This window comes from Acinonyx jubatus, chromosome B2, assembly GCF_027475565.1.
Source record: "Acinonyx jubatus isolate Ajub_Pintada_27869175 chromosome B2, VMU_Ajub_asm_v1.0, whole genome shotgun sequence".
NCBI lineage: Eukaryota > Metazoa > Chordata > Mammalia > Carnivora > Felidae > Acinonyx > Acinonyx jubatus.
Genome location: NC_069385.1, coordinates 34,956,870 through 34,973,541, shown reverse-complemented (window position 1 = coordinate 34,973,541; position 16,672 = coordinate 34,956,870). Strand labels below are relative to the sequence as shown.

Here is a 16,672-nt window from a genome sequence, read left to right as displayed (position 1 = left end):
AATATGTAAGTTATGATCTTTTAGTAATATAGATAAGATATTGATAATAAATTTTAAGTTTATTTTTTTTAATGTTTATTTATTTTGAGGGGGAGAGAGAGAGAGAGAGAGAGCGCGCACATGAACTGGGGAGGGGCAGAGGGGGAGAGAGAGAGAATCCCAAGCAGGCTCCATGTTGTCAGCACAGAGCCCAATGTGGGCTCAATCCCACAAACTGTGAGATCATGACCTGATCTAAAATCAAGAGTCAGACGCTTAACCAACTGAGCCACCCACGTGCCCCAGATTTTAAGTTTAAATTATAATGTACATTTTCTGTGTGGTAACAGATACTAGTGCTGGTGATACATTAATTCTTAAGATACTTAAACATTACCAAAATGTAGATAAAGTCCCTTATTATATTCTGTGCAATCTGAAAATAGGAGTGATATTATAGAGTACAGTCAAGTCCAGCCTAGACAAACATCTACAACAGTTTAGAAGGCCAAGATCTTGAGCAGTTGACATTAGTAATTCAAAAGTAACGTTTAAAAAATTACATGTATGAGTTTATGCATGTGGTGTGTATATGTACAAAGTAACGACCTATTGATGAGAACCCTCCAAATAATTTTGTATATTTACTGCAAACTGTAAAGAGAAACTTTTAAAACTTCCATGCATCTTTTCATCCTTCTGCTTGTGATGGTAACATAGGTTGAGGAATTAGACGATAACTAGACTTTATATTCTTTTATGCAAAACCTTGAAGACTGGTCACGAATTAAAACTCTAACTGCCCCTGGGAAATCACAAAATGCAGTATAATTTCTATAACATCTCTTACCATGTTCTGTATTGGCCAAGCATTTAGTTCTATTTTAATTTCTATTTAAAATCCACTTATGTATAAAAAAATGTAGAATCTCTGGGCATGTCTAGAATGCAAGTACTATGGTACAGGATTATAGACTATTAATACTCTGCCAATTTGGACCTTAGTCAAGTTATTTTAAGACAGTTTGTGATTCGTTAATTCATTATCTGTAGTTAGATTATCCCTATCTTTTTAGTAAAAAAAAAAGGCATATTTATTAGCATATGCATATGCATAGAATTATGAAATGTAACCTATTTCAAGGTGCTCTAAACCCTATAGTATCTTTTAAGAAACTTTGAATATTACACATGCCATTTTTATTTGACTAAATATAGTGTATCTCAACTATGAACACATTAAATGGATTCCTTTGTGTCAAGTGGCATCTTCATTGTGAATGAAGGTGAAAATGTACCAGGATAACCTTTGGGAAGTGAGGCTGTTTGTGAAGTTGTTTTATTTTGTTGATGATGATGTATGGTTTTGCGATTAACAGTCATCTTTTCTGGGGATGACATGGGTGAAGTTAACATTTATTCTTCTTTAACGTTTTACTGGCATCTTTAGAGTGTTACAAAACATGCATTTACTACTTGGTAGCTAAGCATTTCTCCCTCTTTGTTTCTTTAATTAACGTATTGATCTAAACTGCATCTATAGGATCAAGCTTATTGAGACAGACTGCCTGTGTCTCCACAAGAGATCATTGCTGGACTCCACGCTTTTTCAGTAAATAAAATATGGACAAAACTGCAACATGTGGAGGTTGAAGAATCCATTAAAGACTTTTGGCAACTGTACCTTAAAGATACTTCAAAAATAATTGTGTTTTATCGCTTCTTTTATGTCATTGCATACAGCAAGGGTTTTAAAAAGACCAAATACGGCTCTCTGATTTCCATTTAATGGAAGAAGTAATAAAGTTTAATTGTGTACTTGAGCACAGGGTGTCATGTCCAGTATATCTGATCAATAATTTATCGATTGCCTTTGGCTCGGAGTAATATTTGAAAGAAAATGTAGCCAGTGGGCGCTTATCTAGCTGGAGCTTCATCATCTCAATTAATTATGCTTTTCCTGAATTTGGATCATTAGGCGACCAAAGTGACAGCAGATGGCGAGCAAACTGGACAGGATGCTGAGAGGACCAACAGGAGAGCAGACTCCTTAGGAGAATTCATTAAGGAGCTTGCCCAGGATGCAGAAGGTATTAGAATCATTTAATTTAATCATTATGTCTCCCAACAGAAAAATAGAAAAAGGGATTACACAGGGCTGGAATTTCTCCAGTAACAGGTAACATTTATCAGTCTGAGGGTCAGGTTTAAAAAGTATTTTGGTTGATATATTCAAGGGCGTTGTCTGCTGAGAGTCTGCAATCTACAGTGTTAAATTAGGGACAACAGCGAATTAGTAATCATGAGTGCAGAGTCATGGAAAATTAAATGTGGTCCCTTAGGAATGCTTTAATTTTTGAGGAATGGCTATTCTGATTAAAGAACAAATAGATAACTTATGCCTTGCTATTGTTTGTATCCAAAACCAAGAGATTGTTAACTTTTTTAAAAAGCTAATTTTAACATTCTACTCAGTACATTAAAGCAGCACTTTAATTTCTCAAAATGGCTTTTAAACTACTTGGTGCTGTTTTTAATGAACATCTGGTGCTTGGTGTTTGGATTTGCTACCTTACCAGAAGCTACACTGCATTTAGTCCATAATTCTCTAGGAGCTGGTTCTTGGCATCTACCAATCTGACTGAAGATCAAAGTGGAAGCCATTTTGGGGCTAAAGCCCAGATGAGAAAAAGAGATTTAACAAAAAAACTAGATCTTCGGTATATATTAATATAAAATAAACATGCATGCATACTTAGAAAGGAGGAAACATGGGGTTTTTTTTCTCTAAAAAAAAAACATTTTTATTGCTCTACAGTGTATTTTAGATATTTTGCTTTGTAATATAGCCAAATAAATCAGGACACGGGATAAACTTTAAGGCAGATGCTGACAGGTAGTTCTTAGGAATCACTGGCTAAGAAGAGACCGAAACTCCCAAAGATTTCCCACTGCAGGAAGCAACAGAGTTTTAGTCTGAGGCAAATAATCTGAGGCAAAACATGTTAGGATCTGGAACATTCTACTGGAAAATTCTTAATTAACTCATTATGGTTTATCCTCTGCTAGATGGAGTTATTGTGCTTTCCCTGGTTTTATTTTCCACTAATGCTACTTAAAGTGTTCTCCAACCAGCACTCCCTACCCCCTCCCCCAACACACACACACAAAACATTCCTTCTGCTTGGATCCATGAAGGCAATGGTCAATACCCCAGTAACTTTCCTTTTCCTTATACCTCAATCTCAACCACTCAATACTTAGCAGCCTATCCTGGAAACTTATTTTGAAATCATTTCAATCAAATATTCATACCTAACAGTAAATGCTAGTACATGTTTTCAATAGACTCCAACCAATATTAGCACCACTAATTCATTTTCCCTGCGTTGCACCCACCAGCCAGTTTGTGCACGGGACAAAGGCACCAACAGGGGACAGAGTGAGATGATATTTAGTCCAGGTTTTGCTCATCACCCACAATCTATCCGTTAGAGAAAAGGGTTATGTATCCCCATAGGTGTCTCCCATTCTCTCCAGTGTGCGTCAGTCAGACTCAGGTCGTGTCTGTCCAGACAGGACACATTTTTTTCTAATTCATGTGAAGTGCCAGGTGGGATAGCTGTGGTCTGTACCTGAGAGAAGTGTGGACATTGCTCCCTTCTTCCAGTGGGTGCTAATGTAAATGATAACAAAAATAATAACCACAGCCCCTCATAAAAGAACTTTGGCAAAATTAATCCAACTGTTAAAATTTTATGAAAATTAAAATTTGAATATGCCAGAGGTCAACTAAATCTGAGATGTTTATATGTGCTGTTAAGTCTTAGCAGTTCAGGAATTTTTTTAAAAAAAGGAAACTCATCAAAAGCCTTAAGTAAGTTATACACACTCATTTTTCCTCTTAGAATTACACTAATTGTGGATAATAACAGTACTTTTAGGCTTTATTAGTGACAATAAATTGCTGTGGGAAAAGCAAATGTTTTAGCCTGGCATTTGTCTACTTCAGTTTTATTTTTAGATAGATAGAATACCTTACTCACCCTATCTTCCATTATAAGTCCTGGCCTCTTCATAGATAATCAGGGTCCATTCATCTAAGGCATTCTTATCTCACCATAGTTTAAAATCTACTTTGCTAGGACTCCTAATTATATCACAAATATACTATATGTTATTCCATATTATTCCATTATTAGAATAATGAGTGATATATATATGTACATATACACATGTTATATATATGCTCTGACATATTAGGACTTAAGAAATGCTAGACACCTTCTTTCCTATTTCACAGGTCACAATTGTATTTGTCATTCATGATAAATTTACCCATCAGAAGATTTTTTTTTTTTTAGGCTCAGTGTGAAAAACAACTTTGTTTCTCCTGAAGAATTAATCTATTTGTATGTTGCAGATACTGTTTACTTCTTAAGTTATCCTTTATAATCCCTTGCTACTTTGGCTACTAAGATACTGTTAATATGTCTTCTGATTTACATTATTTTTTTATCTTTAGCCCATTTCCTTTTATGAGAATTTTGTCTTGTTTTAAAGAGACTTCAAAACTACTTAAAATTCCCTTTGAAATAAAGTAGAAATAAGTAAATAAATTTAAGAGATATATTAATGTTACAGTTATTTTCAATTCTGTTGAAAATGTACTAAACTGAGAGTGCATACCTTTGAAAAAGAGACTGAATAACATCTTCATCTTTAGCTTAAAAATATTCAGAGAATTTCCAAATTCCACATGTAAAAGCAGTGAAGCAATCATATCTCTTCTATTAAAATGATGCTTCCTTTCTTAATACAGTATCATTTTACTAAAGCAGCTGCTGTGCCTTAATAATTTCTTCTAGTTGCTTACATATTACTTTCACTTAAAAGAAATGATTCATGGTTCCAAAAGGTACAGCAATCTTTGTCTTTTCCTTTTCTCTCTCATTTTTCCAGCAAGTTCTTCCCTGGAGAAGTTTAACTTTGAGAATAGACCACAAGTGAGGCGTATCTCATATTTAATCCTTTACAGCCACCTAAGTCCAGAAGCTAAATTCAATCAAATTCCAAAAATATCTCGAATCAAAGCTCACTTATATATTCACTTAATAAAAGAAAAACAAAAACCTTTGTCAAGTTGAAAAGTGGAATTTATCTCTTTCATTAAAATAAAAAAAAATTGAATGCAAATGAGTCAGTGTTTAGTTATATAATGTAATTAGTTAAAATCAACCTACAGACAGACATGCACTCAGACCAAAGGAGGAGATGCACCATAGGAAAAGGTCAATCTACTGTCTTCCTTGAAATGTAAGAAGTATAAACCTTACATTTAACCATTGGCATTCTGGCATATTTCTCACAAAGCCTGCTGGATGAAGGAACTTTCCAATTAATCAGTCCATGGTCACTGTGGTTCCTTCACAAACACAATAAAGCCTAGGTGATAACTTAGCAACAGTAGTGGTGGAATCTTGAGAAGTTTCCTTGGTGTATTTCAAAGTATGACTGTTAAGTAGTTGACCAAGAAAGAGCCACCCTCACTAACTTCTAGGAAAACAGCACATGTGCAATAATTTCTACCACAAGGCTAGGAATGACCATATTTGTTCTTTAAAGCACCTGACTTAAATTGTTCTACAGATTAAATCATGGCTATCAGAATAAGGAGTTGACTGCAGCAACTTTCTAACCAAATCCATTTATCATGAAAAGAGAATTTGGGGTGCCTGGGAGCCTCAATCAGTTAAGTGTCTGACTCTTAGTTTCAGCTCAGGTCATGATCTCACAGTTTGGTTCATGAGATCCAGCCTACCCTCGGGCTCCACACTAATAGCACAGAGCTTGCTTGGGATTTTCTCTCTCACTACCTTTCTCTCTGCCCCTCCCCATCTCACATGCACACACTCTCTTTCTCTCTCTCAAAATAAATAAAAAATAAAAGAGAATTCAAAAGATGCATTTTGGAAGGATAAATAAAAGGTTAAAACTCAATTCCTTCTGCTAAACCATGATTTTCAAACTCTAGCACACATCTGAAGCCCCTAGAGGGCTTGTTAGAACATGGATTGCTGGTCCTTGCCCTCAGAATTTTTAACTCCGTAGATATGGAACAGGGCCTGAGAATCTCTATTTCTAATAAGTTCCCAGGTGAGGCTGACGATGCTTGTTTGGGGACCACATTTCAGAACCACTGTCACACCCTTCATGGCTCATGTCACACCCTTCATGGCTGCTCTATTTGGCCTATGTGTACCTGTTTCAGGAACTCTGAATACTATCGTTGGAACTCTGAATACAGCTCCAACCAGTTTCAATAAGAAACATTTCTCCAAGAATATAAATGAATTTTCAGAATTCTTTATGTCCTAAATGCATCTTAAGATAGAGCATTGAATAGTAGAAAATGTCTCTTAGCCAACCCAAGAACCTCATTCTAGGGATGTTCACAGGTAATATTATAGAAATAAGGTTTGGCACACAAGAGTTTGAGAAAACCTCTCCTTTCAACTTGTTAAGTTAATATGCCATAAAACACACTTCAAGAGAAGTTGGCCTAAAACTAATGGGTAGAACTGCATAAATGTTTCAACGCACCGGTTTTTCAAACTTTTATCCGACATAGAATTCTTTTTTTCAAATGAAATCTTGCCCAGAACACTAACCTATAAAATAGACACTTGACAGAATAGACATCATGTGTAGAATACCTGGAGCCCCTAGGGAATCCTAAGATTCTGAACAGCACAGTTTGAACTTTATTTAAAGCTTAATAAACACAGACACTTACAGTGGATGTTATTGCTAGAAGGTAGCTTTGAGCCCTAATCCGTAGCCCTTGTCCCAAGACCAGTGCTTCCTCCCTCATTCCTTCCACCAAATGAGCACAGAACTGTGCAGAAGTACAAGGGCAGGTTTGTTTTCAGAGATCTCCTCACTGATAGTTTTTCCCTACTCAGGATTTTAAAATGGACTGAATGTGATTGTGTCTTCTCGGCTGTACAGATTTTGTGCTTTCCCCTTCCAAAGGGAATGCTACATGTATCATTGCTTACCTCTTCCCTGGAAAGGGTTGGAACCATTTTTTTGTTTGCATTTTCTTCCTTGGGAACTAGAGACACCCTCCTTTAAGGACTGTGCCTCCCAAAAGAAATATAAAATGGAGAAATATGTCACCTTTCCCTTATTGGTATGGATTGTTATTAACTACCTCCCTGTTACCAACAGGAACACTCATGGCAAACTACATTTCATTTGGAGATCGTGGGGAAGAGCAGACTCTTGGTGCCATTTTTGCATGTGGCATTTTTGTTTACTAATTTACAAAATTTGTTTTACCCCCCGCAGCTGTAAATGAAAAAGCTGTGAGACTAAATGAAACTCTAGGAATTCAAGACCAGGACTTTGAGAGAAATTTGCAAGGGCTTCAGAAAGAGATTGATCAGATGATGACTGAACTGAGGAGGAAAAATCTTGATAAACAAAAGGAAGTTGCCGAAGATGAGTTAGTGTGAGTAGATACTCTGTTATTTTTTTACTTGATAAACTGAATTTTTCAAATGGTTGTTTACAATTTTCTAAAATTTTCATCACACTTATAAGTAGAAGAAGATGCTATTTTATTTTCCACTTAGTAATAATTTGTCTTGCTCTAAAATTGATTAAAAGTATGTTTTTGCCTATGTTTAAATAATCAAATAAATGATCTTTTTTGGGTTGCTGTCCCTTACACAATTAGGCTAATGGGCTTGCTTTATTAATTGCCTGTATTAGGGATTTCTAAACATCAAAGGGGTTTTTTTTGCGTGTGTTAATAAAAATATCTTTGGATAATTATGAATTTAGCAGCCCATTCTATACATTTTGTCATTTTAGGAGATGCTGAATAGAAGGGTCGTCAAATAATAAATGCCTAATACCTTGAAATAAGGGCTGAAAATTTGAGGTTGGAAATAGCAATAGTGATTTTACTAATGCAAATGAACTCTGTGACCACACACTCAGGAAAAAAAAAATCATTGTTACATTTATAGTCCGCTAACTTCAAAGTGATGGTGTTATTAATATTTAAGTAATATATACTAAGCCAACAATATCAGCAACACCTGAGAACTTGTTAGACATACAAAGTATTAAACCTCACTGCAGACCTACTGAATCCAGAGATCTGGGGATGGGGGCCAGCAATCAGTTTTGACAGGCACTCCAGGAGATTATAATGGCTGTTAGTTTGAGAACTACTGTTTTCCAAGTAGTTTGCCTTTCATAAGGGCAATATTATCACTTTAGGAAAACCATTAAGTTAAATTCAGGAAACTCCCAGATCACTCAGTTGAAAGAAAAAGAAAAGTAGGTCAACATCATGATGCCATATTAGCATGTCAATAACACAGTTCTGCTAACAGTTTTTAACCAAATATATCAATGTTCATACCTTATATCCAAAGTAACAGAGAAAATGTACCACTATGGTGAATCAGGTGACTTTTTTTTTGTATGTGAAGCAAACCGTAAAACTTACTTCATCAGTCAGATTATGAAAATAACATGAGACTCTTTCCAGTTGAAAATGCTATATTACTAACACATTTTAAATGTGTGTATGTTGTGTGCTTTCATATTAATTATAAATGGCCTTGCCACTTTTCAGGTACCCATTTTCATCTTGATTTAGTACACTGTCAGTCTGCTTTAAATATCGTCTTATTTTCCATTGATTTAATACTAGCATTGCTATTTAATACCAATAAACCATGAGGCACTGACAAGGGCTTATTGTCTGTTACTGGGCGGGGGTGACTGCAGGGCTGCAGAAGGCCTTCTGAAGAAGGTGAAGAAGTTCTTTGGAGAGTCCCGAGAGAAGAATGAAAAAGCAGAGAAGGATATCCGGGCGATACTGGCAGACAACAAAGATAAAATGGATGCTGCTTGGGACCTGTTGAGAGAAGCCACCGATAATATCAGAGAGGCTAATCGCTTATCTGCAGCAAATCAGAAAAACATGACTGCTTTGGAGGTGAGTCTTAGGGATTCTCCTTTGAATCTATAGGGCTGGGTTGGATGGGGCGGGGATTGAACAAAGCTGGAAAAGTCAAGTTGATGCACATTTACAGAAATCAAGAACAACTCTGAAAGGAGACTTCTAAGAAGCAGATCAGGAAATAATCCTTTTAAAAAAAATTAATGACTATATTTTTGAGAGAGAGAGAGAGAGAGCGTGCACACACAAGAGCAAAGGTGAGCAGGGGAGGGACAGAGAGGGAAACAGAATCTGAAGCAGACTCCAGGCTCTGAGCTGTCAGCACAGACCCCAACATGGGATTCGAACTCAGGAACCATGAGATGATGACCTGAGCCAAAGTCAGACACTTAACTGACTGAGCCACCCAGGCACACCAGAAATGATCCTTTAAAAAAAAAAAAATCAAGGACCATTGCCATAGACTCAAATAAAATTAGATAACAAAGTATTGAAGATTTTAAGGACAGTGTGATACAGTGGAAGGAACTCTTTCCTGGGAGTCAGGGGACCTTGATCTTAATGATGACTGTGTCACTAACTAGAAATATGCCTTGGACAATCAGTTAAAGTCTCTAACTTCAAACTATACAATAAGTGCATTTTATGTGATTGCATCCAAGGTATCTTTGAGTACCAATCTCATATGGTTTTGTAACCCATGCAATCTAATCCACAAACCATTGTTTAGACATCTAACTACTGAGGGTCACAAAAGTGCCAACTTATTTCCTAATGGAATCTGGGCACACTGAGAGTCCAGTGCTTGGGAAAGATTTTGGTTCCCTTTTCCTTTGCAATGTGTTTCATTTGGAGTCTACTGACATGCTGGAAATATTAAAGAAAAAGTGCCATCTTGTGAGGCAGGATGTCAGGCTATCGTCCTATCCCCAGTGCTGACATGATTCATCCTGCTCAGGGACACACCAGTGGTGTAACTTACCCGGAGGTGCACCTCTCCATTTTATGGCAACAGTTTAAGAAATTAAAATTACCTGTGTGGAAAGCATAATAAGCATTTGGGAAGTATTTCAAGAAGAGTTATAGTGGTGCAGTAAATGGTCCTTTCAGCTACTCCTTCCTTTTAGTGATGTTTAAAACCAGGAGCCATCATTCTTGGGCACCCCTAGAGATGCCTGGAGCTTATGTAGTCAGTATTGCGATTCTAAGTGGTCCTTTTTGTATTTTCATTTTATGTGTCATGCTTAACTAAAGGCTTGTTAAAAACTTACTGGAGTAAATAGATAAACTGATGAAATTAACATGAGTAAGGCACAGCTTACTTAAGATTGCCAGGGCTCATTAGGTTAATTACCAAGCTTCCTGCTTCACCAACTGACTGAGAATCAACTGAAGAGTTTGTTAAAGACAGGGTCCCTGAGCTCCTACCCAGAGTCTGAGTTGGTTAGTCTGGACTTGGTTTGGGGTTCATATTTTAAAACTCTCCCCAGATTAATCCGATGTGTATACTGGTTTGAGAACAACTGACACATTGTATCCGTTCGATTGAATAATGAGCTGTGTTTTATTTTTTTTAAATGCTTATTTATTTTTGAGAGAGAGAGACAGAGTGTGAGCAGGGGAGGAGCAGAGAGAGAGAGAGAGGGAGACACAGAATCTGAAGCAGGCTCCAGACTCCGAGCTGTCAGCACAGAGCCTGATGTGGGGCTCGAACTCACGAACCGTGAGATCATGACCTGAGCCAAGTCAGAGGCTTAACCGACTGAGCCACCCAGGTGCCCCATAAGCTGTGTTTTAAATAGACAAATTGTGCCTGTGTTCACAAAGAAGGTGCTATAATTAAGACACAACTCAATGTTATTTATTTTAAGGAGATAAGCATGTATTGTTTGTTAAAAACACTTACTAAGCCCCTACTAATTTCAATAAATGTGCCAAACAAATGTCGATTAGATCAAGCACTGGTCCTTATGGTGTGATCCTTGGAACAGCAACATCAGCATCAACTAGAAACTTGTTAAAAATACAAATTCTTGAGGTCCGCCCCAAATCTGTCAACTCAGAAACTGGGAGTGGCACCCAGCCACCTGTGTTTTAAAAATGCCTCCAGTGATTCAGATGTAGCCTTATGTTTGAGAACCATTAAAGTAAAGAATAAAACACCATCTCTGATGATTTCAGGTGACTTGTGTTTAGTGGGAAGTACACACAAGTCACTTCATGCACTGCAGTAACATCATGAAACTAAACAAAGAGAGGGCATCTAAATCACCCCCTGGGTTAAGGAGGACTTCATAGAGGACATGATATGTGTGCTGAGTCCTGCATGATAAGCACAAGTGAGTCGAAGCAGAAAAGGAAGAATATTCCAGAAATAGGGAAAACCACAAGCAAAGATATGGAGAGGAAAAAGAAAATATAAAACATTTGGGAGAAAATTCAGCGGTTTGATAGGATTAGAATGACGACTTCACGGGGACAAACGGGATGGAAAGCCAGAGAAGACAGACGAGGTCCAGAACTTGAGTAATAAAAGACCAAGTACATTATGATCAAGTTAAGGAATTTGGGGTTTATCCTGGAAACTATCAGAAGCCACTGTAACATTGGAGTCATGGATTAAAGTTACATTTGGGGAAATTTGTGAGTGGTTCATATAAACTGGAGAGTTCATTTGGTATTAGGAAATCATGTAGTATAAGGCTTGGAAAATAGGCTGTGGTGATCTACAATGCCTGTCAGGCACCTACCTCAGCAAGGTGCTGTTGGTAACAGAGGTGTTCAAGACTGAATAGGAATGATTCCTGGCCTCGTAGAACTTAACATTCAGGCAGCTTCACAGTATATAATTCTGAGATTAATATAGGCTAGGAATATCAGCAAAAGAGTCACACGCACAAAAAATGATGGCATCCTAGCTGAGACTGAGAGAAATGATGGGGTCACATGAGCCCCAACACAGAGCTCTGGAAGTGCACAGTGGTGTTAGGAAATGTCAGAACAGTGAAGCTCACTGCCAAGCTACAGAAGTGTGTAGTAGAAGATAGCTCTGGAAACGGCATTTGGAGCTAGATCAGAGGGGCTCTGAATGCAAATTTCTGGAGCACGGGATCAGAGGGCACTTGCAGCGATGGAGAGAAGGCGGAAAGGACCGTGTGCCTGGGTCACATCAAGAATGTGAGCAATTCAGTTACGCGAGGGAACATGTATTGAACAGTCTGTCCCTAAATCGACCATTAGGAAACTGCAAAAGGAAGGATTGCAAAGAAAGTAGTTAGTTGCTAGACAGAGAGGACGATAGTTTTTGCAGGCTCTTAAGCCTTCCACCTCACCCAAACAGGTTTTAAATTTACAGAGCTCTGGAATGAATTAAGATCTAATTAGAAGTTAAAAGTAGAGATGCAATCAACTTTGATGCATATAGACTATTTTTATGGAATTTATATTATAGAGAGGGAGATAATCCCTAAGCCAATAAACAAGTATGTAATATAGACACAAAGTCTGGAGCATGGACTAGTATACATAATAAGTGATATGTTCAGAGATATCGCACCTGTAGTCAATATGTTGTGCTTCCTCAGTTGTACGTAGTTCAACAGGCTGTTCATTTCTACTACTCCCTGTATTGTACATGCATCTTATGAGGGCGTGGCGTCACCGATTTGCACTAAGTAACAGTGCTTTTCGCAACTCTCAGGAGGGGCAATCAAGATGGTTCAATCTATACAAAAAATACCATTATCTATGATTCTATGGTTTGTGGCCACCCTGTAGAATATAATTCAGACAAATGAGTGCTAAGAGGAGGACCAAAATGAAGTAATTATAATAGTTAACGATTACATTGTGTCTGCTGTGTGCCAGGCAGTGTTGTAAGTCAGTTCCTCTCAAATTTTACTGTGTAGATCACCTGGAGTTCTTGTTAAAGTACAGTTTTTGAGTTGGTAGTTCTTGAAAAGGCAATGAGATTATCTATTTCTAATACCTTTCCAGGTGATGCTGATGCTGCTGGTTAATGGCCCACATTTTGAGAAGCAAGGGACTAAGCCTTTTACCTGGGGCTACATAAATCACTCGCCCCTGTTTTTCATAGCTTGTGAGTGGGCAGAGCTAGGATCCCGACCCAGGCAGGCTATTCCCTGAATCTGGTTTGTAATTGCTGTGGTATGTAGATAATAATTGGGATGAAGATGGCGGCTGTTTTAGATAGGTGATCACAGAAGTGACCAGAAACAGCGTGGGGGAGGAAACAAGGCAAAGAACTGAGCGAGAGCACATCACGAAGGGAACTACAGCAGCTGAGAATTGGAACAAGACATAGGGACTGGCAGTGGACTTACATGGTTGGTGAAGAGAAGGGGGGAGAAAGGTATGAAATCAGTGCTATCCCAGTGCAAATAAGGCAAATGATTTCTATAATAGGAGTGACAGTCCTTTCATAGCTCAAGACCTAGGCTTCTTCATCAGGTAGACCAGGTTCAAACTTAACTGCACAGGTAGTGTGACCTTGAGTAAATCACTTGTTCAAGTTCCTATTCTTCTAAAAGGTGATAAACACAGGACCTGTAGACTTAGTGTAGAATTTACTGAGAAAATCCTATAAACTACCTGGCACATATTGAGACATAAATGAATATAAAACTAGCATTATTATCTATATAACAACATAAATGGCAGAGGTTTAAAATTGATGCAGTTAAATGCACAAGTGTTTGGGAGAATGAGTGAGATGTATAAAGAAAAACATATACACAAATGTTTGCTCCAAATAGAAAAATAACAATAGGTCTCTCTCGTCAATTTTATCCTTCTAGGCTAGGAATCAGTTTCATGTAGTTTTAACAAGCTATCAGTATCAAGGAAAAATGAGAGCTTGCTCTCTTTTCATGGAACAGCCCATTAAGTTTATTCTTCCATGTGTTCATTTCTCTTTTTTTGAAAAGCACTTTCCCTAAGTCCCCTTAAAAATCTCACTTCTTCCAATTTTTACAGAACTCCCATAGAATAAATCTGCTTATGTCTATGCTCACAGAATACTCCTTTGGCCCTGCATTCTGGAATGTAACGTCTAGTTCCAATGTAATTCAGGGTACTACCACATGTTCAGTAATACATATTCAGCACTTGCACTTACACAAGTTTAAAATGGGTATTGATCTTGCTTTAAAAATAGTTTCTAGGGACGGCGCCTGGGTGGCTCAGTCGGTTAAGCCCCTGACTTTGGCTCAGGTCATGATCTCACAGTTCTGAGCTCGAGCCCCACATGGGGCTCTGTGCTGACAGCTCAGAGCATGGAGCCTGCTTCAGATTCTGTGTGTGTGTCTCTCTCTGCCCCTCCCCCACTCATACTCTGTCTCTGTCTCTCTGTCTCTCTCTTAAGAATAAACATTGAGGTGCCTGGGTGGCTCAGTCAATTAAGTGTCTGACTTCGGCTTGGGTCATGATCTCACAGCTTGTGAGTTCGAGCCCCACATCAGGCTCTGTGCTGACAGCTCGGAGCCTGGAGCCTGCTTCAGATTCTGTGTCTCCCTCTCTCTCTCTGCCCCTCCCCTGCTCACATTCTGTCTCTCTCTCAAAAAATAAATAAACATTGAAAAAAAAATTTTTTAATAAATATGAAAAACAAGTTAATAGTTTTTAGGGGCACCTGAGTAGCTCAGTTGGTTGACTGTCCAACTCTTGATTTTGGCACAGGTCAGGATCTGAGGGTTGTGGGGTAGGATCCATGCTCAGCATGAAGCCTGCTTAAGATTCTCTCTCTCTTTCTCTCTCTCTGCCCCTCTCCCCCACTCATGCTCTCTCTCTCTCTCTCTTTCTCTCCCTCTAAAATAAAAAATAATCAAAAATTTTAAAATGTAGTCTTTAATTCCTCAGCTAACATCACATAACTTTTCTTCTCTTGGGTGACTTTCTCACACTGAGAGGAAGAAAGTACTTATATAGGGATTTAAATAAAATAACTCTCAAAGGACTGGCCAGGTAGTTTGTAGCATTCCCATCTGTTCTCAATGTCAACACGACGTGCCTTGTTCACAAAGCCTACGTTCAGGCAGCTCGAGGAAGTCAAGAAAGAATACAGGGTCGGATAGGGTTTCCTCCGAAGGGCATTTTGATGTTTTGTTCCTACTGTGCTACAGAAAAAGAAGGAAGCTATCGAAAATGGCAAACAACAAACTGAGAACACTTTAAAAGAAGGCAATGACATACTCAGTGAAGCCAACCGTCTTGCAGATGAAATCAACTCCGTCATAGATGTGAGTACTTGATAAAACCCAAAGGGAAAAGAAAATAATAATGATACAGGCTTTCATAAATAGGACACAATCAAAAAATCTCAGTAACATAAGCAAATCCTAATTTTTTTTCTTGTGGGTGTCAAATTGTTTTTGGACTGTTCCATTATGCTTGTGCCTAGCTCTTGGCAACAGTTAAAACTTCACACTGTTCTCCCAACAGACATGAGAGGGTACTCATAAACACTCACGCAAACCTGTATTTTTTCCCACAGTGATGAAGGGTATTTCTTATTCCTAGGATAGCCCTTCAAATCTCCTTCAATATTTATATAATGTTAGTTGAAAGAGAAATGTAAACTATTAGCAGACTTTTAATATCCTAATGCAGTAGACACTGTGGTATATGGGAATAGAAACACAGATGATCTAAAAGATCCTAATGTCAACCACTTATGCATTTATACCTACAAAGTAGCATTTTCTTAGAAAAATATAGTTAGGTTCTTCTTGGTGTAAATTGGCTTCATATATTTCCTAATCCCTCTCATTAAATAACAGCTTTTATTCTGTCCTCTCTTTTGGCTGTGTTAGTAAAATTGAAATTTCTTTTTAAAAAGTAAGTGTGTGGAATTGTATCTCCTAGAGAAATTAGTAACCGATTGGAGGCTTGTAGTCACACACTTAAAATGCCCTCTTTTCTCTACACATCAGTACGTTGAAGATATTCAAACTAAGTTGCCACCCATGTCTGAGGAGCTGAAAGATAAAATAGATAACCTCTCCCAGGAAATACAGGACAGAAACCTTGCTGAGAAGGTGTCCCAGGCTGAGAGCCATGCAGCTCAGTTGAATGACTCATCTGCTGTCCTTGATGGGTATGTCATTTGTTGTCGCAAATGCCTTTGTATCTTGATGCTTGTCCAAAAGTTGTGACTCGCAGAAATGGTAGAGAATCTCTTTGAAATCTTGATTTCTCTAATTATGAGCATACGAGCTACTCGGTCTTTCTGTGGAAAAGCCTAATTAGGAGGGTCTGGGCAAAGTTCCACTGAAGCAGCTTCAAAAGTCTGAGTTAAAAGTGGATTCAAATATGGCTTGGTAGGGAGTGAACATAGCCCTAGGCTATGCTAATAAAAACTATTTTTTATTCTTTATTAGAGAGCACAGTGTTTGCCTTATTAGCATTTTAAATAATAATATGTAAATACACATTCCATTTCAAATTCTAGTTTTATATTTTTAATTAAATCAAAACTATTGTTAAAAGACTGGCTTTTGAAAATGTGGCCCCATACATAGTCTTTAAGTCTTTTTTTTTTTTTTTTCTGTTTCAAACTCCAGGGAGACACTACATAGTTCCCTTGTGTAATAGGCTAGGACTCTTATTTGGGTCAGAGGAGGGAGGGGCAAGTGACAAGGTGTGTTTGACCTATAAATAGCCTTCTATGTGTCAGTGGTATGTTCCCCT

The 16,672-nt window shown here is 37.9% G+C and overlaps 1 protein-coding gene across 2 annotated transcripts in view; it reads left to right on the top strand.

Annotated features, from left to right (window-relative positions):
• LAMA2 (laminin subunit alpha 2) overlaps positions 1–16,672 on the top strand; it is a 606,210-nt gene that overhangs the window by 469,646 nt on the left and 119,892 nt on the right. For both annotated transcript variants that reach the window (XM_053222255.1, XM_053222254.1), the window contains exons 37-41: positions 1,958–2,069; positions 7,333–7,495; positions 8,791–9,001; positions 15,106–15,222; positions 15,916–16,079. In XM_053222255.1, coding sequence (XP_053078230.1) covers positions 1,958–2,069; positions 7,333–7,495; positions 8,791–9,001; positions 15,106–15,222; positions 15,916–16,079 — 767 coding nt within the window. The remainder of the gene's footprint in view (positions 1–1,957; positions 2,070–7,332; positions 7,496–8,790; positions 9,002–15,105; positions 15,223–15,915; positions 16,080–16,672) is intronic.